This window comes from Geotrypetes seraphini, chromosome 17 (genome assembly GCF_902459505.1).
Source record: "Geotrypetes seraphini chromosome 17, aGeoSer1.1, whole genome shotgun sequence".
NCBI lineage: Eukaryota > Metazoa > Chordata > Amphibia > Gymnophiona > Dermophiidae > Geotrypetes > Geotrypetes seraphini.
Window position 1 is genome coordinate 8316470 of NC_047100.1, and position 26022 is coordinate 8342491.

At 43.3% G+C, this 26022-nt stretch overlaps 1 protein-coding gene across 1 annotated transcript in view; it reads right to left on the reverse strand.

The window, feature by feature from the left end:
* The window catches only part of LOC117351380, a 65850-nt gene that overhangs the window by 31816 nt on the left and 8012 nt on the right, over positions 1 to 26022 (reverse strand). The window contains exons 3-10 of the mRNA XM_033926606.1: positions 23774 to 23885; positions 22840 to 22935; positions 21557 to 21727; positions 7622 to 7699; positions 7255 to 7342; positions 5886 to 5984; positions 2651 to 2760; positions 2196 to 2358 (exon numbers count right to left, since the gene is read on the reverse strand). Of these exons, the coding sequence (XP_033782497.1) occupies positions 2196 to 2358; positions 2651 to 2760; positions 5886 to 5984; positions 7255 to 7342; positions 7622 to 7699; positions 21557 to 21727; positions 22840 to 22935; positions 23774 to 23885 (917 nt within the window). The remainder of the gene's footprint in view (positions 1 to 2195; positions 2359 to 2650; positions 2761 to 5885; positions 5985 to 7254; positions 7343 to 7621; positions 7700 to 21556; positions 21728 to 22839; positions 22936 to 23773; positions 23886 to 26022) is intronic.

Sequence of the window (26022 nt, forward strand, 5' to 3'; positions counted from 1 at the left end):
TTCACTGACAGATAATTACTGGACTACTCCACAGTGCTGAGTTCTTCCACCATTTGTGGTTGTTTTTATTGTTTTGTTATTTTGACATCGTAATGCTAGAATTGTAGGATAGTGCGGTCTCGAAAATTTTTAAATAAATAAATAAGGGCTCCTTTTATTAAACCGCGGAAGAGCTTCTTACCGCGGACTTGTGAGCTAAATGCTCCAATGCTCATTCAATTGTCCCCCCCCCACCTCTTCGCATCAGCGTCCAAGGAAATTATCATATGGATCAACTCTCTTCTGAACAAATCCCTAAACCAAGGATGCCTACTGGAAGAAATGAGAAAAATAGCTTTAACCTCAATTCCTAAATCTTCTAACACAGATCTCGCCACTCCTTCAAATTACAGGCCCATCGTTGGCATCCCCATTCTCACCAAACTTCTTGAAACCCACATAAGCAAACAACTAACAGCATACATAGAGCAACATTCATGCCTTCATCAGACACAATTCGGTTTGAGACAACACAGAACTCTTCATCCTGACCTTACTAACCAAAATCAAACAACTGCTAAGTACAGGCCGTCAGGCCATACTCCTTCAATTCGACATATCCGCAGCTTTTGACTCAGTCAATCATCAATTACTCTTAACAAAACTCTCACATAGGGGTAACAGGTACGGTACTGCGCTGGTTCACCGACTTCCTCATGAACAGAGAATACACCGTCAAAAAAGACGGCATTTACTCCAACACCTGGAGAGCCTTCTGTGGAGTTCCACAGGGATCACCGCTCTCACCTATTCTTTTCAACTTGTTCATGAGCTCACTCGGAGACATCCAACTTGAAGATGAGAGCATAATATCATACGCAGATGACATCTTACTCCTCATACCGGTGGCAGGAAATCACTGACACTCCCAAGAAAATCTCTGATAATATAGAAAAATCCAAGCATGGGCAACCACTCAAAAACTAAAACTAAACGCCACCAAAACCAAGGTTCTCTATTTCCACAATGTCCAACAAGCAGCGCCAACAAGCATCACGCTCCAATCGAGCAGCATACTTACTATAGAAAAAACCTCTAAAATTCTAGGCTGTATACTAGACTCCACATTATCCATGGAACCTCAAGTATCCCGTCTTCGAAAAAAAGCCCTCTTCACCATGAAACAACTAAGACTCATCAGGCCATACTTTCACCAGCATCACTTTGCCACCATTGTCCAGACGATGATTCTATCCCAATTGGATTACTGCAACTCTGCCTACCTGGGAATCAACACCACCTTCACCCACAAAATGCAACTTATCCAAAACACTGCAGTAAGACTCATCTTTGGTCTGAAAAAATATGACTCCATCTCAACCTACCGCAAACAACTCCACTGGCTTCCCATCACAGCTCGTATAAAATTCAAAACAGCCAGTATCGTGCATCACACTATCTACGGCAACTCAGCAGTCCCACTCATCAATCTCTTAACTGATACATGGTTTATGGTTTATTAATCTTGTTATACTGCTCGTTCATTTTACTGGTCCAAGCGGTTTACAGAATATAATAAAAGTAAAAATAAAATAAAACAAATATAAAAAATAACTCCATTATTAGATAGTATAGATCTAGCTCATATAAACAGCAAACATGTTCCAAGCATGGTCCAACTCACGCAGAATTCTCAACAGGATCCAATTGAACCTCTCCTCAACAAAAAATGTCAAGTACAAAAGAATTTTCCAGTCTATGTTCACCTTCCTCGGAGTCAAAATCTGGAATGATCTCGCAGAGACTGTAAGAACGGAAACCCTATTCCGAAAGAAACTGAAAACTTCACTCTTCGACAATTAGTTCTTCTAGGATCATCATTAACACCTGACCTTTACTTAATTCGCTTAAGTTTTATGTTTCCTGTCCCCCTTCCGCTCCTTCCTTCCACCCTAACCCTTTTCCTTTCCTCAAGTCGCCTAGAGCCTGTTTAGGTGTGCACGACACACTAATATTAGATTAGATTAGAGCAACAGAGCATTTACCTCGCCTGCCCGCGTTAAGAAGCTCTTCCGCACTGTAGTACAACCCAATGTAAATTAAACTCTAGGGGAAATGCAAGCTTCCCAGGTTTCATGGGCTTCCCTTTTCTCTGATCTCTAGCAGACGTATGTCCTAATCTGCTGCTACTCTGTTGCCTTCCCAATGCCATTTACCATCGTCATCATCATCAGAATCATTGTCATTGTCGTCATCAGCTGTTTTTTTTTTCTGCACCCCTCTGGAGACTTTAGGAAACATTTTCTCCACCCAGCCTCTGTTGCGTAAACTGTTCCGGATGACTGGATAAGGACCATGGATGCTGAATATTTTCTTTTGCTAGAGATAAAAAAAAAAGAGGTGGAGAAGGGGGATGCAACATGATTGGGAAAAATATGGAAGATATGGATAATAGAGATACAGTTTTGAAAAGCAGGAGGAATTACAGAATATAAGCTCCAGAGATAAAATGTCAACCATAAGACATCAATGGCGAGAGTTAAAATCTTTATCTATCCAATCTGCTTGAAAAAGAAAAAGGTGGAAGAGTCAGGCAAGCAAAACACTTAGGTGGACAGACACATATGACATACAGGATTGGTGAACAGACATTTGCATTGATAGAACTAACCTTAACTGCTTTATCCACCCAAACTTTGGCATTTTTCAAGCGATCTGGGTTGATTATCTGACTATTGTTGTTCTTCCGGAGACGGCCCTCTGACGTGGGTCCTGTGTGACCTGCACATAAAAGAATAACCTAACTAAAGTTTCCAGTTCCCATCTGACAAAGAACAAGATCATCTGCCCCCATGACTAATCCTGGGTGGAGCCTCCGAGAGAGAGACACAGGAAAGTAAGAAAATAATACACCGATTTGTTTTGAATGTATGTCTCTTCAGGGCTTGGCACTTTTGAGAAGGAATATCTTGAAATGTAAGGAATGGCGGAGGCGGGGCCCCATTTTCTCCACTTTCCCTCAAAAATGATTCTAGAGTCCTGATCCGCTAAGGCTTTTCTGTGTCTTTGGAAGAAAAGCAGGATCAGCAACAGGGTGTGCTGGCCAAACCTTTTCCTTATACAGTAAAACCTTGGATTGCAAGTAACTTGGTTTGCAAGACAAGCAAAACATTTTATTAAATTTTAACTTGATATATAAGAAATGTCTTGCAATACGAGTACATACAGTATACACGCATCACATCATCACAACTGAGCCAATGGTTCTTCCCTCTCTGACGCTGCAGGAGTGTAGTGACTGTTCTAAATCAGCGAGGTCTTGCAATACGAGTACATGTAGTATTTTGAATTAAAGTTTTTGGGTTGTGGAACGAATCGTCTGAGTTTCCATAATTTCCTATGGGGAAATTCGCTTTGATATCCAAGTGCTGTGGATTACAAGCATGCTTCTGGAACGAATTATGCTCGCAAACCAAAGTTTGACTGTATTTAGTTTTACATGTTGCGTACAAAATGGTCCTACTTCCCATCCCACCCTCCCGATACTCCAGGGCCTCACGATTCCTCAGAGGCGCTTTATCTACCTGACGCTGTTGACAGTCAAACGATTGATCTTACAATATTGGACCCAGACGGGGGCCATACCCCTGGATTGTTGGATATATCAAATGCATGAGTTAGCCCGCTTTGAGCTTAGTTACTACAAGCACTCTACAAATATTGAGGTACTAGCCTACCTGGCCTTATGGCAGGCTTTTCTACATCTGCCTATAGTTTCCAGCGAGGAGGGTTTAGGGGGGGGGGGGGGTCTGGCTGATGGGGGTTTGGTTGTAGAGTATGTCTGTGTGTGAGGATGGTGTGTTTGTACGGGTGAATGATGAGATTCTGGTTTGGGGATTTTCCTGAGGGGTTAATTTGTTTGTTTTATGTGTGAAAACAAAAAATTTTGATGGGGTTGCCCTGAGGACCAATTTGTTGCTGCATTGGATTAAGTGCAATGGTTTTTCTGGAGGTGCTTTACACTATTGCTTAGCCAATTGTATTTCTGTTGACTTGTGTTTTACTCTCTCTTCTTTCTGTACTCTTGGTCTCTCTTGTTGACTCCTCAATAAACATATTTAAAAAAAAAAAAAAAAAAGATAATTCAATACAAAGATGTCCACCTTCACAAATCCAGTTTGCTGCTTTAATACGATGAAATCCCAGATTACGTGTCATATTTTAAGCAGAGTTAAACCCCTCCATGCAGATTCAAACGCAGATACTCTTCCTGTTTTCTGAGATATACTTTATTGAGTAAATATAACATAGATACTCACAGTTGTAGAGTTTTCTCAGAGGACAGATGGAAAGATTCCTTCTGGGTACAGCTTCTTTATTCCAGTATGATGTAGAGGTGAAAAGGTTTGAAGAGTAGAGGGGAAGGGGAGAGGCACATACCGAAAAGTCCAAGAGCCAGAGAGGGGAACAGGATGATTCTTGGGAAAGGTCAGACGGAAAGGGTGAAAACGATGGTCCGTTTAATCAAAGAGAGACATCAGGGTGGCCTAAATTGCCATGTGACCAGACCATGTGGTCAGAGGTGAGTTCCAGCACGACTGCCAACACACAGTGGCTGCAGGGAACCCACCAGGTAAGAAAAGGGGGGCACTAGAGAGAGGCCAATCAGAGCTGAGATTAGCTCTAGGTGGCTGAGGAAAGGAAGCACCTTGAATGACCTTATCAGGCAGAGGTCGGAGATAGCCAGGAAGTGAGAATAGACAAAAGGAATCCAAGTTTAGCTGAGAGGGAAATACAGACCAATAGAAATATAGTTTATACAGTTTCTCAGACTACATTTCCCACAATACTTATCTCACATGTCCTGGCTGGAAATAGCTATAACAGTGAGATCTTAAAACAATACTGAATTACATAGAGCATATTTTACAACCCTGTTACAATTAGGGTAAGGCTGCAAGAGGCATAACATCCAGCCCTCTGCAACATGCATATGATGTTAATGAATTCCAAAAAGGCTCCCAGTTCATCAAAGATTTCTTAATAGATTAGTCAAGAACTTTGCTAAATCCATGCTGGCTGTTCCTCATTAAGCTACATGTATCCATATTCCAGTAATACTATAGAGAGAGGAAGTCTGCCTCCTACAGAGCACAAACTGACAAATCGGCTCCATTTGAATACATGTGTATTTCTTGGAGGCCATGTCTTTTTTTTTTTCTGTGTTCCTCTTGTCCCCAGAAGCACAGGATCTGAGTGTTTCCATGTGTTCGGCTACTTGTATGTTTTAAAAGTGTACTGTAAAGTATTCACGATGGGTTCACATTTCTGTTGGCCACTAATGAGATTTTGTCAAGTGACACATGAGATCTGGCTCTCTTGTCTCTTGAATAGATGGTGTCTATGTTTCCTTGTACAGCCTTCACTGGCTGCTAATTAGTTTGCATGAGAATTTAAAGTTCCTTCTTTTTCTTTGATACAGGCTACTATCCTACATAAAGTCTAAGGTCCTCCAGGTTCCTTGGTTGTCCTGTGGGTCAAATAAGTTTAGATAGCAGAAGAAAAAAAAAAAAATTTAAATTGAATCAGGTTGGGCAGACTGGATGGACCATTCTGGTCTTTATCTGCCGTCATCTACTATGTTACTATGTTACTATCTGTTTCTTGTTTGATGAGTCTTATGATGTGGAACACCTTGAGACATTCTACGAGGGGTCTTCAAAAAGTTTCCACACTTTTATTTATTTTTTTTAACATTATTAAATATCTCAAAAGCAAATTACATCACTTTTCCACATAATCACCCTGTTGTTTGACTGGCTGGTCACACACCCTCTATAAACCAATTCTATCAAACCTTGAAAGTGTTATGATATATACAGTATAAAAGTACATTGACGCCCTACCCTCCTGCTTGTGTTTCTCTGCTCCAGGCCCAGGATTCATTTTATGTGGTAAGAGGTTCTGAAGTATGGCTTCAGGATGTCGTCTCCCATCATGGCTTTCTGAGTTAAAGTAGAAAAAACCCAAAGTTTACAACTCACGAGAATTTCCACCAACAATTCAGAATTGCCTAGGTTAGGATTTTTAAAGAGTTAAAGCAAAGCTTCTCAAACGGTAGATCAGGACCCCAAAGGGAGTCACAAAACCTGCATTTGGGGTCATGACTTGGGTAGGCCTTCCATAGCTTCACTTTGGGGGGGGAGTCGTCACAATTTTATTTCCCGTTATGGGGTCATGGCCACAAAAAAAAGATTGAGAAGTACTGGATTAGAGGTTCAGTAATTCACTTATTTTCCGATTCCCTTATTGCAACCCTGGGAAGTTAAAACTTGGAACTCATTTCTATTAAAGGTAAGATAATGATGGATAGTGAAATCGAATTATTGATTTTCAGAATTTTTTTTATAATTTACATTCTGCATATCCCACAATTCTATGTGGATTACAAATTATTCAGGTACTCCAGCATTATTCCCTAACTGTCCCGGCGGGCTCCCACTCTATCTAATGTAACTGGGGTAATGGGGATTAAGTGACTTACCCAGGGTCACAAGGAGCAGTGCAGGATTTGAACCCACAATCTCAGGGTGCTGGGGTTGTAGCTCTAACCACTGCACCACACACTCCCACATATTTTTTGCCAGAAAGTATAATACATGGGCATTCGAAGATCATATTTGCTAAAGTGCCATCATTTTAATTTCAATGCCAACAAAATTTTGGTACTGGCAATGTTTGCTCTCTACTTTTTAACTGGAGTCCATATTTCCTTATGCTAAAATTGCAGCCAAACTCTTCATTGGTCCAAAAAAAGCTTTCTTTATATATATATATTTTCTTACACTTGTATTTCTCTATAAACTTTCTCCCAATGGATTCTCAGTTAATTAAATACTTATCTTTTATAATCTTGCCATGGATAAACATAAGGGCTACCTCTCCTGACATGATCATGTTTGAATTATCTTCTTCAGGGTCGAGGCACCACTCACTTATCTCGGCCATTATATATAGACTATCTCCATTCTTTCTACGGGCCAAATGTTGATGGCATTCTGATGGGAGAATCCGATGGCCCAAGAAAAGGTTTAGCTGCAATTTGAGTATAATCATATTAGCTCAAAGAAGCCTTCTGAGGATCCATGAAGAACCAGTGCTATTCAGAGGGACTATACAGTCCATACAGTCAGTGTTTGATATTGGCGAACTGTCAGTCACTATTAGCCATCGAGTGAGTGAATGATTTATTGCCCCAAAGGCACATGACCTCACCTTGCTCTCTTTCAGCACCTCTGCTGTCTTTGGCGTCAACCTGTCCCTTAGTGCTTTCTTTTTCTTCAGGTTTGGCTGTTTGAATAGGCTACAAAAGCGAAAGAATTGAAAAATTCAGAACCAACAGCCTGCAATATTTATAAAAGAGAAGACATGAAGATCCCTTCCCTCCTCCTCCGAAGATAAAACTGGTAATGAACCCCTCCCACCGTCCCTCAAAACCCCATTAAGGAATGTGAGCAACAAACGAAGCCCTCTTACGTCTATATTGTGCAAAATGATTTCACTGTTTCGGTAAAAACCCTTACGTCCGCCTTACCAATCACAAGAGCTCAGGATATTGGATCCTGCAATCAAGGTCACGCACCTTCAAACCCTCGTCTGCATAAGACTGAACTTTGACCTTGGTGACCATGGTGACAACCGGCCTCCTTGGTTTCTTATTCTTTGGCATATAGTAGCTTGCGACGAATAGGTCTGTCACTCATGGTTAACGGTCCGCCTACAGATGCAGCAGCAGAGAAGACCATGCATGTGAGAAAGCAAATGGGAGGAAAGAAGAAAAGCACTATTACAGAGAGAATAACACAGCGGAAGACAGAAGGATGAGAGCTTTGGCTTGGTGGCATTAAGCAACTTGCCTGGGAATTTCATTCATGTACCACCTGCATCCTGATTCTGCTGCAACAGATTTGTAAAGACATGTCAGCACTGACTTGCAAAGCAACGAAAGCAGCCAGATTCCAGAGTAATGCAAACAGAACGTTGTTTGCCAGTGACTTTGCCGTACAAATGTCTTGCAACCACACATCTCCCTGTCCTATGCAGCTCTTTCTGCATGCACGATACCAGACGGGTTCTGGCCATGTAAGGCTTTACAGCATTGTTGGATCCAGTGGCGTAAGCGAGGGTGAGTGGCGCCCCTCCCCCGCCCTCTTCTCTGCGCCCCTGCAATGCGTGCCCCGTGCTCCCCCCTTCCCTGTGCCTTTTAAATTTTCCAGGAGGGAGCAACAGCTTGAACTTGCTACCCACGTCGTGTCGGCTATCCCTCTGACGTCATTTCCTAGGCCCGGGGCCCGGAAGTGACATCAGAGAGAGGCAGCAAGTTCATAATGCCTCTTGTGCAGGGAAATTGAAAGAGGTACGTGTGCAGCGGGGGGGGGGGGGGGGTTGGATGACTGCGCCCTTTACAAAGACTGTGCCTGGGGCAGATCACCCCCATCCCCCTTAATATGCCAGTGGTTGGATCATATTAGATTGGAATTCTGTGGCGTGAATGGTAGGGATGTGTAGTCAAAAATAGAGAAATTCTATAAATGGCACCTAAAGTTAGGAAACGTGTACCGCCTTTGGCATTTCAAATGCTGACATCAAAGCAGCGGGCACTGGAGGATTGAGCGACTTGCCCAGGGTCACAAGGAGCAGCACCGGGATTTGATCTCACCACCTCTGGGTGCAAAGGCAGCAGCTCTACCAGCGAGCCACAGTGTGTCTCAGTCTGGCAGTTCTTGTGTGAGCTGAGTACAGGACAATCAAGCCATTGTGACATCACTGAAGAGGTTGGCTCTCAGGCATTGGTGGAATGAGGCATTCTGACATCACAATCTCAGCTCTGGAATGTTGCTACTCTTTGGGTTTCTGCCAGGTACTTGGGACCTGGGTTGACCACAGGATACTGGGCTTGATGATAGGGAAAGGGGACTTGTATGCTGCCTTTTTGTGGGCACTGGAGGACTGAGTGACTTGCCCAGGGTCACAAGGAGCAGCACCGGGATTTGATCTCACAACCTCTGGGTGCAGAGGCAGCAGCTCTAGCAGTGAGCCACAGCCTCTTAATAGGCTCAATAATTGGGAAAAAATTAATTGTGTGAAAGGTGCCTATCGGATTCTATAAAAGATAGGCACCTATCGCATGGCACTTAGCAATACCTGATGCCTAAGTGGGCATTTTTATGGGCGGGATGTGACTTAGGCGCCGCTGATAGAGAATTATCTCCCCTCAGCCATCTCTTTTCCAAGCTGAAGAGCCCTAACCGTTTTAGTCTTTCCTCATACGAGAGGAGTTCCAGCCCCTTTACCATCTTGGTCGCTTTTCTTTAAACCTTTTCTAGCGCCATTATATCTTTCTTGAGATAAGGAGACCAGAATTGAACGCAATACTCCAGATGAGGTCACACCATGGAGCGATACAGAGGCATTATAACATTCTTAGTCTTGTTAACCATCCCTTTTTTAATAATTCCTAGCATCCTGTTTGCTTTTTTGGCCGCCGCCACACATGGAGCAGAAGGTTTCATTGTATTGTCTACGATGACACCCAGATCCTTTTCTTGAACACTAATCCCCAAGGTGGACCCTAGCATCCGGTAACTGTGATTCAGGTTATTCTTTTGGAAAGAGTACACCAGAGGTCCCTCCTCTCAGAAACTGCCCGCAAACGCTCCTACTGCCACTTCATTCCCCATCTCTGGAACCAACTCCCCCCCCCTCAACTCAGACTACAGAACTCTTTAATGACATTCCAGAAAATGGTAAAGACCCTCCTCTTCAACTAAAGATCGCCCTCAGTTTACACCCCTCCCCTTAGGCCCCACCTCTACTCTTAGAATATAAGAAGTTGCCTCCACTGGGTCAGACCAGAGGTCCATCTCGCCCAGCGGTCCGCTCCCGCGGCGGCCCATCAGGTCTGAGACCTGTGAAGTGGTTTCAGACCACTTCTATAACCTACCTCAAGTTTTATCTGTACCCCTCTATCCCCTTATCCTCCAGGTACCTATCCAAACCCTCCTTGAACCCCTGTACAGAGTTCTGGCCTATCACATCCTCCGGAAGCGCGTTCCATGTGTCCACCACCCTCTGGGTAAAAAAAAACTTCCTAGCATTTGTTCTAAACCTGTCCCCCTTCAACTTCTCCGAGTGACCCCTAGTGTTTGTGGCTCCCCTCAGTTTGAAGAATCTGTCCTTATTTACTTTCTCTATCCCCTTTAGGATTTTGAAGGTTTCTATCATGTCCCCTCTAAGTCTCCTCTTCTCCAGGGAGAACAGCCCCAGCATTTTTAACCTGTCAGCGTATGAAACATTTTCCATACCTTTTATCAGTTTAGTCGCCCTCCTCTGCACTCCCTCTAGTACCGCCATGTCCTTCTTGAGGTACGGCGACCAGTATTGGACACAGTACTCCAGGTGCGGGCGCACCATTGCGCGATACAGCGGCATAATGACTTCCTTCGTCCTGGTTGTGATACCCTTTTTTGATGATGCCCAGCATTCTGTTTGCTTTCTTTGAGGCTGTCGCACATTGCGCCGATGGTTTCAGTGATGTGTCGACCATCACCCCCAGGTCCCTTTCAAGGTTACTTACCCCTAGCAGTGATCCCCCCATTTTGTAGCTGAACATCGGGTTCTTTTTCCCTACATGCATGACCTTGCATTTCTCTACGTTAAAACTCATTTGCCACTTTTTTGCCCAGTCTTCCAGTCTCGTTAGGTCCCTTTGCAGCTCTTCACAGTCTTCCGTGTTTCTAACCCTGCTGCAGAGTTTGGTGTCATCAGCAAATTTGATAACCTCACATTTTGTCCCCGTCTCCAGATCGTTAATAAATATATTGAACAGTAGAGGTCTTCCTCTCCTTTCTAATCTTCCCCCTAATTCCTATACAGTCCTCTCTCAGCCTGTACTCAAATAACTCGTATCTAAACTTAACAACTTATATTTAAACTACTGTTCTTAATTTGCTGTATAGTCCCTATATTTAAACTGCTGCACAGTCTTGTATGTCCAAGTATTTAAATCTACTGTATAATCTTGAATGTCCAATTCACTCCATTGTGAATGTTTACTTGTAAACAATTCTGAGATACTGGGAGGACGGGATAAAAATTGAAATAAATAAATAAATTAAATAAACATCTAAATTACGTGTGTGGGGGGGGGTTCTTGCTCATTTTAATTTGCAATGACATTAACCCAGTCCTCAAGGCATCCCCAGCCACAGGACATCCACAATGAATATGCATAAGATAGATCTGCATACCAAATAGGCTATACATGCAAATATATCTCATATATATTCAATGTGGAAATCCTGAAAACCCAACTGGGTGTGCCTTGAGGACTGGATTGAGAAGCCCAGCACAGGACATATCAGTAGGAAGCAATGTAGTTTCAAACAATGCACGTTACTAATGAACATTGCTGTCAGTTTGGCCTTAAAGCAACAAATATCCTCAAATCTAAATGGAATTCTACTGTTTTGAATATATCTTTATATTTGAGTCTTACGTGGTTCTCAAAGGCCAGTACACTTCTCCCTCCGTATTTGCGGTTTCAGCAATCGCGGTTTTGATTATTTGCAGTTTTTAGCTTGCTGGCTCCTCCTCCCAAATTACATCAGCTTGCATAGAGAAATCGCCGATTCCCGGCCCTTTCTTCACTGTGTTTTGCCTCTCCTTCAGGAATAGGCCAGGTCTCCCGCCATTTTATTTGCGGTTTTACTGTATTCACAATGGTTTTTAATAGAAAACTGCAAATAACATATGAAAAAGTTATTTGCAGTTTTTCTGTATTTGCGGGTCTGTTTATCCTCTATCACAGCGAATACGGAGGGAGAAGTGTAATGTGAGTTCTATGACTTGGTCTTCCTTGCGAGTAGACAGAACTCTTCAATATGATCAGGCGGGGGAGGGGGGGGTCATCCCTGGTCGCCATGTTGGTGAGGGCGCCTCTCTGCCCCGTCTCCTCCGACTCCCCCCTTGCCATGCATGTGCCCCCCCTTCCCTCTCTAATTGTTCACCACTGCAATAAGTTTGACATGCTCATCGTGACCACTACATCTCTTCCGCTGATGTCACGTGTGGATGATGTCAGCGGGAGAGACGACAGGGGTCGCAAGAAGCGTGTTGAAGTTCTTTTTGCTCATGACTGAACAATTCAAGGTACAGGGAAGGGAAAGGGAGCATGTGTGCGGCAGGGGGGATCGGGGCAGGGGGGATCGGGGAAGGGCTGGAGATGAGGGTGGGGGAGGGGCCTCTCACTCTCGCCACGCCCCTGTGATCAGGAGCTTAAGCCTAAAAAACAATATACAGAGCATGTTATATGCAATCTTATATCCAGCTGCATCCTCGCAAATCGGAGTTCTAGGCAGGTTCCAAGCAGAATATCGCTACACAGAATTATAAAGTAGACTCTCAGTTAACCGGCACCCATGAGGATTGATAGATGCCTGATCAATGTAGTTTCTGGTTGTTTGAGAGTTACTATTAAAAATAGACCTAACTAATACTATACCCCATACCATAAACTGATCCAGACAAACTACTGGACGTGCTAGGCAAGACGTGGGCGTACTCCGGTGTGGCGTGCCAAGTTTATACTTCAATTTCTGCCAGAAATTGATTTTATTACAGTATTTTTTTGATTTTTTTTTGCTGGGTGCTTGCGTTCCAATTAACAGAGCATCAACTGTTCATAGAATCATACATGTTGCATAAAATTATACATGCAAAAAGAGAAGTAAGCACTCACCTTGTCATTCTGTAGAGAGTAGACGTTTATTAACAACGCTGATGCATTTTCATTTACTAAACCATATCTATGAGCGTAATAAAGAGCCCAGAAACTCGGAGAAAGCACTCAATCAAGTTCCATAATCTACTCAGAATGGTCATGCAACAGAATTAAAATCGTGTCTTCTGCCTGCAGAAAGGCCAACAATGGTTGACTCGAGTTGACCTTGAACAGAGCAGGCAAGAAAGAAAACTTTGTTGTGGCAACTCGTTCCCTAATCTTTGGTGAGAAGCTCTTTGTCAAGGCATTTTGCTTTCAACAGGTGTCAACTCGAGTCCCAGTGGCCTTTGTAACGTGGCCTGTCAATGTCAGAGGGCGTTTGTGACGTCATAAACGTACGTGACAGCGTTAATCACGTCCGACTGGTCGGAGACGTCTATTGCAGAATCATTCTGAAAAGCAAAGTTGCATCTTTAATTGAAGGATGGGCGGAGGCCCAGCCTCAAGTTAGGCATGATTCTGGAAATAAAACTCAGCTCTGCAAACACGCACTCTTTCAAGACGAATAGCAACCAGAGAGCAAAACTATTTAATATATATACTCGTGATGTGAAACAAATTTTTAAAATAGATCCAGATTCCTTCCCACTTGGATCTGCATCGAGACGAATCCGAAAATCGGCTAATGCACAAAATCAAATGCTGATTTTAGGCACAAAGATGGATCTAGCAGGGAAACGTCTTTATTTGCTGCTTTGGCACGCGGATTTCTCCCTACTGGCGATCTGGGAGCCCCGTTTGAGACGGAATCGGTGGGACGATTCACTGTCATATGCTCCCCGGCAAATCGTGCCTATCGCACCCACACACATGGCGATCCATGCTGAACTATGCACATCCGTCCAAAGCGCTTTTCAATCGGAAGCAGAAGAGCTGACAGAGAATTGCACGCTAAAAGTTTGCATTTTCCTACCCAGGGCAAGCTTCTCCCTCTCTTCGCCGTCCTCCCCCTCCCCATGCTCCTGCCAGAAGCAAGCGAGATGCTAGAAAGAAAACCCCTCCCCTCGTTTGTTTGCGGTTACCAGGGGAACGATTTCCACGACAACCGACCGGCACACCCGCTGCCCCGTCCACATGGCAGGGCTCCGGGCTTCCTTTTGCAGAGTCGAGGCAAACGGAATCTGGAAAACCATCCGGCACTGGTTCGATCGCACCCTTTATTAGCATTTTCTCTTGCAACTCCTTTGCCCCTTTAGAGGTAGCTCTGGGAGTGTTGTGGGGTACTTGAAGAGGTCATTTTCATTGGGTTTAGCACCCCTAATAATTTGAAAAAGTTGGCTCCTCTAGTTTGCTCCCCCCCCAAAAAAAACAAAACAAAAACCAAACAACCTCCCTTTTCAAAGAGCCCCTCCTTTAATTTAGATATCTTCCGATATCCTCTGCTGTTAGTCCCTTATTAAGAGACTTTTTTGCACTTAGGAAAATGACAAGCTAAGCAGTGGGTGAAATGTTCATTTATTAATGTTTTTAGCTTTAACAGGCTAGTAGAGGTCTGAAGCATGAGCTAAAAGGTGAAATTGCCTGTTTCATCACTTCGCTTCTTGTTCCTTTTTCACAAGGCCATCTAAACACAGCTAAGCAGGTACATCATTACAAAAACAAGCAAAAGGATATTCCTTTTACAGTATTATGGACCCAACCTAGACAGGAAAGGCACATGTTACATGTCACCCCTACTTTATGAAGGCACTTATGTGACTTTTATAAAATTGCCCTAGGTAAACAGAAAAAAATGAAGGCAGATAAAGACCACATAGTCTGCTCATTCATGCCATCTATTCTCCCTTTGGGACAAGCTTTCTTGAATTCAGTTAGTTTTTTCGTCTCTACCACCACAAATTCACCCTGAAGAAGTATTTCTTCAGGTTACTTCTGACTGCCCCCTTTCACCTTATACCTGCTTCCATCCCCCACCTTTCTTCCTATGTATACAGTACATATCAAAATCTGTTCCCATACACTTTATAACAAAGACCGCTGACCATTTTAGTAGCCGTCTGCTGGAGAAAATGTTTTGTTTTTATCCAGCATTGTACACTGGTATTCTAAATAAGGTCTCATCAGGCAGAAGAGCATTGTCACCTTTTTCCCTCTCCTTATGCACCCACACAGCCTAAATTTCACGGTCACCTAAGAATTGCTGCTGCTGGGTTAGACCAGTGGTCCATCGTTCCCAGCAATCCGCTCCCGTGTCAGCTCATAGGTCAAAGACCAGTGCCCTAACCGAGACCAGTCCTACCTGCATACGTTCCGGTTCAGCAGGAACTTATCTAACTTTGTCTTGAATCCCTGGAGGGTGTTTTCCCCTATAACAGCCTCCGGAAGAGCGTTCCAGTTTTCTACCATTCTCTGGGTGAAGAAGAACTTCCTTACGTTTGTACGGAATCTATCCCCTTTTAACTTCAGAGAGTGCCCTCTCATTCTCCCTACCTGGGAGAAGGTGAACAACCTGTCTCTTATCTACTAAGTCTATTCCATTCATCATCATTATTTTGTAAAGAGCTAAGGCCGGTACTGGACAGGCTTGCACGGTCTGGGTCCCATATGTGGATGATTTGGTGTAGGATGGGCATCAATGTTACTGGCCAGACGTTATGGTAGGTATCCTATACACAGGATGGTTGGATAGGCTGGAGTGAACCTGGACGGCAACTTTAGCATTTGGAACCTAAGACAATGCCAGGCGGACTTTACAGTCTATGACCCAGAAATATCAAAGAAGAGACAAGTTAATTAAATCATATATTTGTAATGGGTATAACTAATGGACAGACTGTATGGACCGTTCAGGTCTTCAGTTGCCGTCACTTACAATATAGATTCATCCCTCATTGCTGGTATCAAGGAGAATTTCCAACATTTAATAGACACTTATTTTCCTATTCATTCCCTACACAGTTTAGGTTTTCTTCTACATCCAGGTACCAAAACCAGATCAAAACACAAGACTATGTGTGATTTATAAACAGTTGTACAGAATATTATCCTTTTTTATATTGAAAAGATTTAAATGTAAAATAAGTGTTCAAAGCTTGTGCGAATGAGGACAGAGTCTGCGGGGCCGGACAGGGAGGGATGGGGCAGGGACAAACTTTGTCCCTATGTCATGCTCTATTAAGGGGCTGATTCTATAAGTGGCACCTGAAAAAACAGGTGCCTACAAAAAATGACATCTTCTTCATGATAAACTTAAGCGCTGGTACTATAGACCAGGGTTTTAAAGGCCATTTCCGGCACCTAGGCTCATCATAGAATCAGCCTAGTAACATAGTAACATAGTAGATGACGGCAGATAAAGACCCGAATGGTCCATCCAGTCTGCCCAACCTGATTCAATTTAAATTTTTTTTTTTTTTCTTCTTAGCTATTTCTGGGCGAGAATCCAAAGCTTTACCCGGTACTGTGCTTGGGTTCCAACTGCCAAAATCTCTGTTAAGACTTACTCCAGCCCATCTACACCCTCCCAGCCATTGAAGCCCTCCCCTGCCCATCCTCCTCCAAACGGCCATACACAGACACAGGCCGTGCAAGTCTGCCCAGTAACTGGCCTTAGTTCAATATTTAATATTATTTTCTGATTCTAAATCTTCTGTGTTCATCCCACGCTTCTTTGAACTCAGTCACAGTTTTACTCTCCACCACCTCTCTCGGGAGCACATTCCAGGCATCCACCACCCTCTCCGTAAAGTAGAATTTCCTAACATTGCCCCTGAATCTACCACCCCTCAACCTCAAATTATGTCCTCTGGTTTTACCATTTTCCTTTCTCTAGAAAAGATTTTGTTCTACATTAATACCCTTCAAGTATTTGAACGTCTGAATCATATCTCCCCTGTCTCTCCTTTCCTCTAGGGTATACATATTCAGGGCTTCCAGTCTCTCCTCATAAGTCTTCTGGCGCAAGCCTCCTATCATTTTCGTCGCCCTCCTCTGGACCGCCTCAAGTCTTCTTACGTCTTTCGCCAGATACGGTCTCCAAAACTGAACACAATACTCCAAGTGGGGCCTCACCAATGACCTGTACAGGGGCATCAACACCTTCTTCCTTCTACTGACTACGCCTCTCTTTATACAGCCCAGCATCCTTCTGGCAGCAGCCACTGCCTTGTCACACTGTTTTTTCGCCTTTAGATCTTCGGACACTATCACCCCAAGGTCCCTCTCCCCGTCCGTGCATATCAGCTTCTCTCCTCCCAGCATATACGGTTCTTTCCTATTATTAATCCCCAAATGCATTACTCTGCATTTCTTTGCATTGAATTTTAGTTGCCAGGCATTAGACCATTCCTCTAACTTTTGCAGATCCTTTTTCATATTTTCCATTCTCTCTTCGGTGTCTACTCTGTTACAAATCTTGGTAGTATCTGCAAAAAGGCACACTTTTCCTTCTAACCCTTCAGCAATGTCACTCACAAACATATTGAACAGGATTGGCCCCAGCACCAATCCCTGAGGGACTCCACTACTCACCTTTCCTTCCTTCGAGCGACTTCCATTAACCACCACCCTCTGGCGTCTGTCCGACAGCCAGTTTCTGACCCAGTTCACCACTTTGGGTCCTAACTTCAGCCCTTCAAGTTTGTTCAACAGCCTCCTATGAGGAACTGTATCAAAGGCTTTGCTGAAATCCAAGTAAATTACATCTAGCATATGTCCTCGATCCAGCTCTCTGGTTACCCAATCAAAAAATTCAATCAGGTTCGTTTGGCACGATTTACCTTTTGTAAAGCCATGTTGCCTCGGATCCTGTAACCCATTAGATTCAAGGAAATACACTATCCTTTCTTTCAGCAACACTTCCATTATTTTTCCAACAACTGAAGTGAGGCTCACCGGCCTGTAGTTTCCTGCTTCATCCCTGTGACCACTTTTATGAATAGGGACCACATCCGCTCTCCTCCAATCCCCAGGAATCACTCCCGTCTCCAGAGATTTGTTGAAGAAGTCTTTAATAGGACTCGCCAGAACCTCTCTGAGCTCCCTTAGTATCCTGGGATGGATCCCGCCTGGTCCCATCGCTTTGTCCACCTTCAGTTTTTCAAGTTGCTCATAAACACATAAACACTAAGCGGTGCTTAGTGATGCCAAAGGCCGGCTCTACCTCTAAACATTGCCTACTTAGGTGTTCAGCTTCAGTAAGTGCCACTAGTTGGCCAGGTGTTAAGTCAGGTCCCGGGATGTGCCTAGATTTTTTTTAATTGGCTTTTAACAGCACAATGAATTATCACACCACTTAAAGCCAATTAAAACAAGTTAGGTACTGGTAGGTGCAATTTAGACCTGTTGGCATCTTTCGCTGGCTTTTTTTGAAAATCTGGCCATACCTCCTACAAATACTGTTGTCTGCGGTCGTGTCTTTTTTTAATGTTTTTACTGATAATGGCAAACAGTTCAGACAAAGAAACATACACAGCATAAGGGCAATGCAGAATCACATAAACATCTAAAGCTGTACAGATAATACACAGATCAGCTGACAAAAATGTAATTATGCAGCTAACTTAGCATATCTGCACCTTGCTCATTTAGACAGCTGGATTAGAGAATTACACAGGGACAAATTTGTCCCTGTCCCATTTCTATAAGCTCTGCCTTAACTACACAAGCCTCGAACACTCATGATTTTAAAGTGTTTGAGGCTTGTGCAGATGAGGATGGAGATTGCAGGACTAGGGCAGGGACAGGAAAAGAACTCAAGGGAATGGGAAAATGAGTTCCTGCGGGGACAGGGAAAAATTGGTCCCCATGTCTTTCTCTAATCTGGCTCTCTCTTTGGGTGTTCACAGAAAGATATATGGATAATTCAGCTGACCAGGAGCATTCAAGATAAACCAGTTCTGAACCTGTAGTGTTAGCCTAACCAGTGCTCTGAGTGAAGAGACCTCCCGCCCCTGCTCTCCGACTACATTTTAACAGGGCCCTCCCTTTTCAGTGCTGGGGAAAGGGAGAGGCCAGCTCATCCCTTGCCTCAGAAGTAACAAACTGCCTTGAGCTCAAAGTCTGTTAATGTTAAGGAAAAAATGGATGGTACAAAGTACAGGCAGATCCTGCCACATACCTTTGAGCAAAAGCTCCAATCGTTCTAAATCCAATGGCATGTACAGCAAGACTAGATTGTAATTTACAGGCTATCCCAACCAGCCCTATAAACTGCACCATCCCCCTATGCAAAGTCAGCAGACTGGCTATTTCTGCTGCAAAAGGGATTTTTACCAAGTACTGGCTTGAGATGTTTTGGTTTAATTAACTTTTATTTCTTCATTTTGCATACACAGGATTTTGTTGTGCAGATCAATGAAAACCCTTACTTTGATGCTACACTCTTAATTTCCTTCCTGAGCATTTTAAAGTGCTTGTCCAGTTGTTGCTTAGGTCACAATTGGATGACTAGTTCTTTAGATGTAGGAATTACTGAGAACCAGCTAAGTAGGGTTGCAACTGATCCAGACTATGTCCGCTAGTTCAATTTTTTGTAAAACAAAATCTGAACATATTTTTCCATCGTTAGTCTCCCTTCAGTGGTTGGCACGAGACGGTAACTATCACATGTCCCCCCATAGTTGAACCCAGAATCAGTTTCCTTTAGAGGAATCAGATTGAAATGTGTCCATGGGAATCTTGCTTATTTAAATTGGCTAAGCAATAGAATATACTACTATTTGAGCTTTGTGGTTCTTCTTTTTATCAGTTTCAAAAGTTACTGAAATCATTTCTCTTCTCTTGTTTATTTTTCATGTAAATTAGTTTCTAAATGATGTGTAATCTTTTGAATCTTTATTAACCCACTCTGAACATTAATAAGAGATAGAAATATCCATTATCATTTTGAATTGTATTTTTGAAGACAGCAGAATGTCAAAAATGTACAACTGTGAAGAAGTTTACAAAGCACTTAAAGGTTTAGAATCCTCTTTCATTCTTCTCAGCCTCTGCAGCTCTGAGATGAATATATTTAACAAATTTTCTTTGTTCAAAATGTTTGTCTTTATTTAATCCATATCACACTTTTCAGTCTTAAAATATGGTTTTTCCCCTGGGTTGTTAAAGTCAGATTTTAACATTTAATTAAGTTAAACTTTCCCACAAGACAAGAACAGAACCTACAGAAACCTGTCTTGACTGCCTCTTCACTGTCCCCTTAACTCACCTTATTAGATTTTTCCTATGTGTGTTTAAGGTTATTGCAAAACTTAAGGACAAAGAATTACCAAATAAGTCACACTGACTGCTCAGAGAGGACAAAAAAGGCTTTAATAAACAATATGAAAATCTACAGCAAGTGCAAAAAGCAGATAAACGGAAGTTACAGATTCCAGATCCGCTCAGTTCCTTTGATTCAGTGGGTGTTGACTTACATCACCTGCAGGGCAGATGCAAGAGAGAATCAGATCTCCAATTCCTGTTTGCCCCAGGCAAAGGAAGAGGAATTTAAAGACCAATATGTGATCAGGAGCTCTGTGCATATTGGTCTCTCTATTTCGGAATGCAATACCCCCTCCACCCCCAGATCAATGGGAGTTACTCTGGTTAAAAGATGTGCTCTGATTCTGCAAACAGATTCACATCAGAGGCTGTACAAACATTACAGTAGCACTGGGAAATGGAAACACCCTTTGATCTACTTGGGCATTATCCATTACAATTCTTAGGCACCGCCCCTTTTACACCCTACCAGAATCTGGGATGCTGGACCGCTCTCGGGGCTCTCTACTATCTGTCATCTTGAAGCCACAGACTGCTGCACGGAGAGGAGAATTTTCTCTAAAGGAATCCCCTCCTGTTCGCGGTTGAATTCAGTAAAAAAAATCTTAGTATCATCTTGAAAGGAAGATGGAGGTTCTCTGCTGATCTGGGAAGACTAAAGTGACAAATATTCCTGGCTTGTCTGAAGTGTACAACACTGATGAAGTTCTATGATTCCATGCCAGTGGTGATTGCTTTAAGATATGTTGGAAAAGTGTTAGGGTGTATGAGGCTTCTTTGCAATACAACTTCAAGATTCCCTTTTCTCCCCACACTTCTGAGCCCTGAGAAAGATTAAGGAAAAAAATTGGTGTATAGCTCAGTAATTTTTCTTTATAGATCTAATCTGACCCAGCTTCCCCTCCACCCTGAAAAGACCAGCCATAGTCCCTAGGAGAGTCCATCTGAAGAAATTACAGCAAATAATTAGCTATTAGAACAACAAAAAATAAGCACAGGATTCATACAAGCACAGAATTTTAGTTAAAAAAAAAACAACAGGAAAAAAATAAATTGTCCCATCCCTTGGGGATTCTACACGTTTTGCCTGGAATTCTCTCCCAGATCTGACCATCTTTCCTCATTTCGTCATTAACTGTCAAACTCCCACACTGGTCCTCCCCTGCGTTGGTGGAGCAGTGGTGCAGAGATCCAGGAAAGCACATAAGTAACATTTTCAAGTTCATCTGGATGTTTTAGAACTGCGAGGGAAATATAGATTAAAAAAAAATAAAAACATTACAAATGTGAAGATATCAACTACTCCAACACTACCATAGCAATTCCATCATCTGCTTAGAATATTTAAGATAAGTGGACAGAAATTTTTAAATAAATAAAAACAAACCACCTAGACATTGCTCAAGGACAAGCGATTTCTATGGTTTAAAACCCAATATAAGCCATACATACCTAAGAGGACAAAACACAAAACTGTCTACGCTGCTTTTGAAAATCATTCCCTGGCCGAGGAAGCTAAAACGACCAACTCACGTTCTTGAGGAACTCCTCAGCCACAATCCGAGCCCTGGCATTGACAGACAGCTTCATCTCACTAATTTCTTTGTCAATTTCCTCCATAAAATGGATCACGAAATCCACCAATTTGTGTTTGTACATCTGTTCTGTATGGAAGTTTGTGATCAGAAAGCTGATATCATATCCCTGGGGAAAAGAGCAGTCTTAAAACCAAACGATAGAATGAATCTATGCAAACCCACCATCATCGCCACATTCCTTCAGCAATCTCTGCTATAACGAGGGCTTCCAATTTTAGGTTTTAAACTGAGAAAACATGCCTGATGTAAAAATAATTAATGTGTCCCTCCCACCCACCCCGGTCTTGCCTCATATTTTTTACGCCAAAAGACTCCTAAGTGATACAAACATACATATTTGAATCCACCAGAAAAAGGTATCCAGCAACAGCAACTGTTGTGTTAAAATATCACTACACACTGTTTTGTACTCACGCTCCCCCCCCCCACCTAATTACCTGGACAATAAATAGGAATACAAGCCCTAATTTCAATGCTCAGTAATAAAGCCCTTTGTTGTGATCCACATTCTAAGATGTAACTCTTCTCTGGATTAGGCTTGCACTATGTACTGCAGCGCCCCCTACTGCACAAATGGGTAAATGACTCAGTCCCAAAAGAGAAACGAATGCTCTGTTCACTGCAAAGTCTACTGTGGATATTTGTGCCAATAACGTTCTCTTCTCTCTCTCTTTCCTTTTGTTATTGGAGTTCCTTTCATATTTCTTTCATTTTAACGTTATAAACCTCTTAGAAAGTTTTCCAGTTGGATAGTATATCAAGTTTTAAATAAACCTGGAAACAAGCTGGTGGGCACCACTGGCATAGTAAGGGGGTAGGGTGGAGGAGGGATGCCATCTTGGTGGGGGTGTCTGCACCCATCCTCCTCTCTGCCCCCCTCACCACTACTATGCGTGTGCACGTGATGTTAGAGGAAGAGCCGATGCTGGTGTAAGCAGCAGGTTGGGGTTGCTTCTCGCGCTGGGAACATTAAAGAGGTATGGGGGAAGGGGCATGCGCATGGTAGGAGGGGACGGAGAAGGAGTGGATGGGTTGCAGAGAATAGGGTGAGGGAGGGGCGCCACTGCCCCTGGCACCTTATAGATCAACCAGTTTCATACCGTAGAAAAGGCATCTCTTAGTTATCTGCTAAATGAGCTTCCCAGGACCACTTTACCTCGACGTCTTATCTCCTACCATGTGATTTCTCACCGAGTATCTGCATACTAACGGACTCACCTCCACTGGTTTCCTCCGCAAGATGAAAAAGTTCTCTGCTCGCATCATCATAAAGCGCATGAACTTATGGCACAGGATTCTCTCAATCTCATCAGCCTAGGGGGAGAGAGATGTGTTTAAAAGACTGGCTTCTTCATGTGCTCGGGAAGAGAACAGTGTTCTCGTCTCACTGAGCAAGACATCTGCAGTTTTCTCCACAATCCCTATGCGTTACCATCTGTGAAGAACAGGCGTTACGTTTACACACAAGCAACTATATCAGCATCCTTTTCATCTAAGCACATTGTTATCAGAAGCAGCTCAGCTATCCTCTAAACCAGTGTTTTTCAACCTTTTTACACCTATGGACCGGCAGAAATAAAAGAATTATTCTGTGGACCGGCGGTTGAAGAACATGGGGTTAAGTGGTGGGCCAGACTCCGCCCATATCTACCCAATCTCCACCACAGACACCGCCCCATAATAGTACTAATCGCACCTTGCACGTCCCGTCCCATGCCTCATCTGGAAGCCTTCCCTCTGACGTTGCAACGTCAGAGAGAAGGCTTCCGGTTCAGGTGCAGGATGCCCGTAGGAGCCACTGCCCATGGCTTTGTGCACTGAATCAGTTAGGAAAAGGGAGCTGGCTCGAAGATAACGCCGCATCGATCACACCGTGGACCAGCGGTTGAAGAACACTGTTTTGGGCCTCATGCATGTGCTGGCCGTGTGGACCGGCAGGAAATTTCTGTGGACTGCCACTGGTCCATGGACCGGTGGTTGAAGAACACTGCTCTAAACCCAAGCATGGCTGCATACCTGCACAACATCACATTGAACTCCTCAGCTCAATCATGCCTCCGGTCCAGCCTATGCTGTCCTACTCTGTCCCTTGGATCCTAAACATAGCCTGACCTCGTACCAGAACGATTCTTCACCTTTCCTGCAACCTCACCTGTTTCACCGCAATGCTGACTCGTACAGAATTAATGGAGCCCTCAATCAGGACCTTCTCTTTCTCATTCCTGCTAATTACCACTGGCTGTAGTAATAGCTCCTTGCTACTCCTGAAAAACAAAATGCAACCGATTCATGCTAGTGAACCATCCTTACACAGTACTTTTGACACTACCAAAAACAACCGCTTTATACTGCATTCCCAAAAAGTGTGTGTAAGGGGAATTTGTGAAGTTACCTTTTTTTCTGTTTCTCTCTGCATTAATTGTAAACCACTTAGCTATATTTTCACGAGCAGTATAAAGTAAAATCAAATAAAGAGTTTAGTCTGAACATTGCTATTAAAAAGTTAGTAAAAGATCATTTCTTTTCTGCTTAATTTCTCTAAATAGTTAAATATAAATAAAGACATCTTCAGTTTTCCCCATATTCAATAATCACACCTTGAATTCTTAACAATTATTTTAATCAAGATGATGTTCTCCAAAGAGTGAAAGAGAAAAAGAGGCAGATTCTCTGGCGGCAGAGTTTTGAGCATCACTGGTCTGTTTTTAGCGACTGATGCTCAACACAAACCGCATGCAAATTATATGCACGCTCTTTGGGTTAAGGACTGGCTGCAAAGGGGGTCGGCACTTAAGGCATGCTCACAAGGTAAGCACAACTCATGTCCATGGAACCCCCCCTAAAAAACAGTGGTCCAGTGGACCACACCCTATTCGACCTAATCCTCGCCCCCCTCCAAAATAAAGATATCTTTGGTGGTCCAATGGCCTGACCAGGTCCCCAGCTTGATAGCCCTCCTTACACCCCCCCCCCCCCAAATTATGGTGCCCAAGCTAAACACACCCCTCCTTCCTGGTACTTTTTCTGTAGTGGCAGAAGGGAATTGGCATCTTTCTCCTGCTGGGCCTATCCTTCAAAATGGTGGTGCCCTGCTCCTACCACTGGAAGAGCACAAGTATCATATAAGAAGGTGGGGGGGATATCTAGCTTTGGCACTATAGTCCAGGGGGTAGGGATGTCATGAGAGGTTCAGGAGTGGGTCCGTGAGGGTTCTGCTGGACCACCAGAGATTTTTTTTTTTTTTTTTGTGAGGGGATTCACTGGAGCCCTGGGGATTTTTGCAGGTCAGGCTCATGATTCACCAACTTTCCTGTAAGTGCCTGAGCCAATCAGCACCTAGGCACTGACAAGAAACTAAGCCCATGACAGCTCAGACCTACTGGAAAAGTTTGCACGCTAAAAGGTGGCCATTCCTTGTTGTGCATTGCATGGAGTGCTCATTTTAATACTAATGAGCTCCTTGTAATGCACTTGCATAGGATTTTCGATGGCTACTACCTCTATCGGTAAAAGCCACAAGAACCCCTTTTGTGCATTAGAGGCTGAAGTAATGTGCAAGCTAGACTGGCTAAAAACACTCTTTCTTGCCCCCAAGTTCTGATATTCCTGTGGCTGGTGCCGCTTTGGTGGAATATACTATATGGGCAGCACTTTGTACATATCAGACATAGACAAGAGAGAGACTCCAAAGGTCAAACATTTTTGTATGCTTGTGAGCTTCTCACACAAATTTCATAGTCAAACCAAATAATTGTATTCCCCATTCAAATTATGGATAATTTCTACTGTATCATTTAATCAGTATACATTTCATAAACACCTCACCCCAAGGAGGTCATGTACTAACAGCACGTGCTGCCACAGGGCCCATAGGAATAATTTGGGCTCTGTGGCCCTAAACTGTTAGCAAAACAATTCCTCCCACCCCCTTTGCAACACTTACTTAATGATGCATCTATCAGTGCACCACAGATAGACACCACTGCCTGATACTCGGATCCAAATTAATACATGGCTCTTAATCACGCAAGGGCTTTTTCCTATATACAGCATTAGCCCCACCAGCAAAAGCGCAGGCAGAAAGAAGAATGGCAAAAGATGTCAAGAGAGGTGACGAGACCTTTTTCAAATATCTAGGAGGAAGGCTCAAGATGCCGAGACCCAATATGTAGAGAGTGACGAGGAGATAGCGGATATGCTGAACAAATACCCTGGAGAAGGACCAGAAGAATCTGCCAAGGGGAGTATAGAAAGTGAGTAAGAAAAACTGAATGTGGACAAAGCCATGAGACTGAACATCCCAGAATACTGAGGAACTCGAGATAAATTCTAGTGGATTTATGTAATAGATCCTTGGACATGGGAGAGATTCCACAGGACAAGGTGAGCAGGATGTGGTCC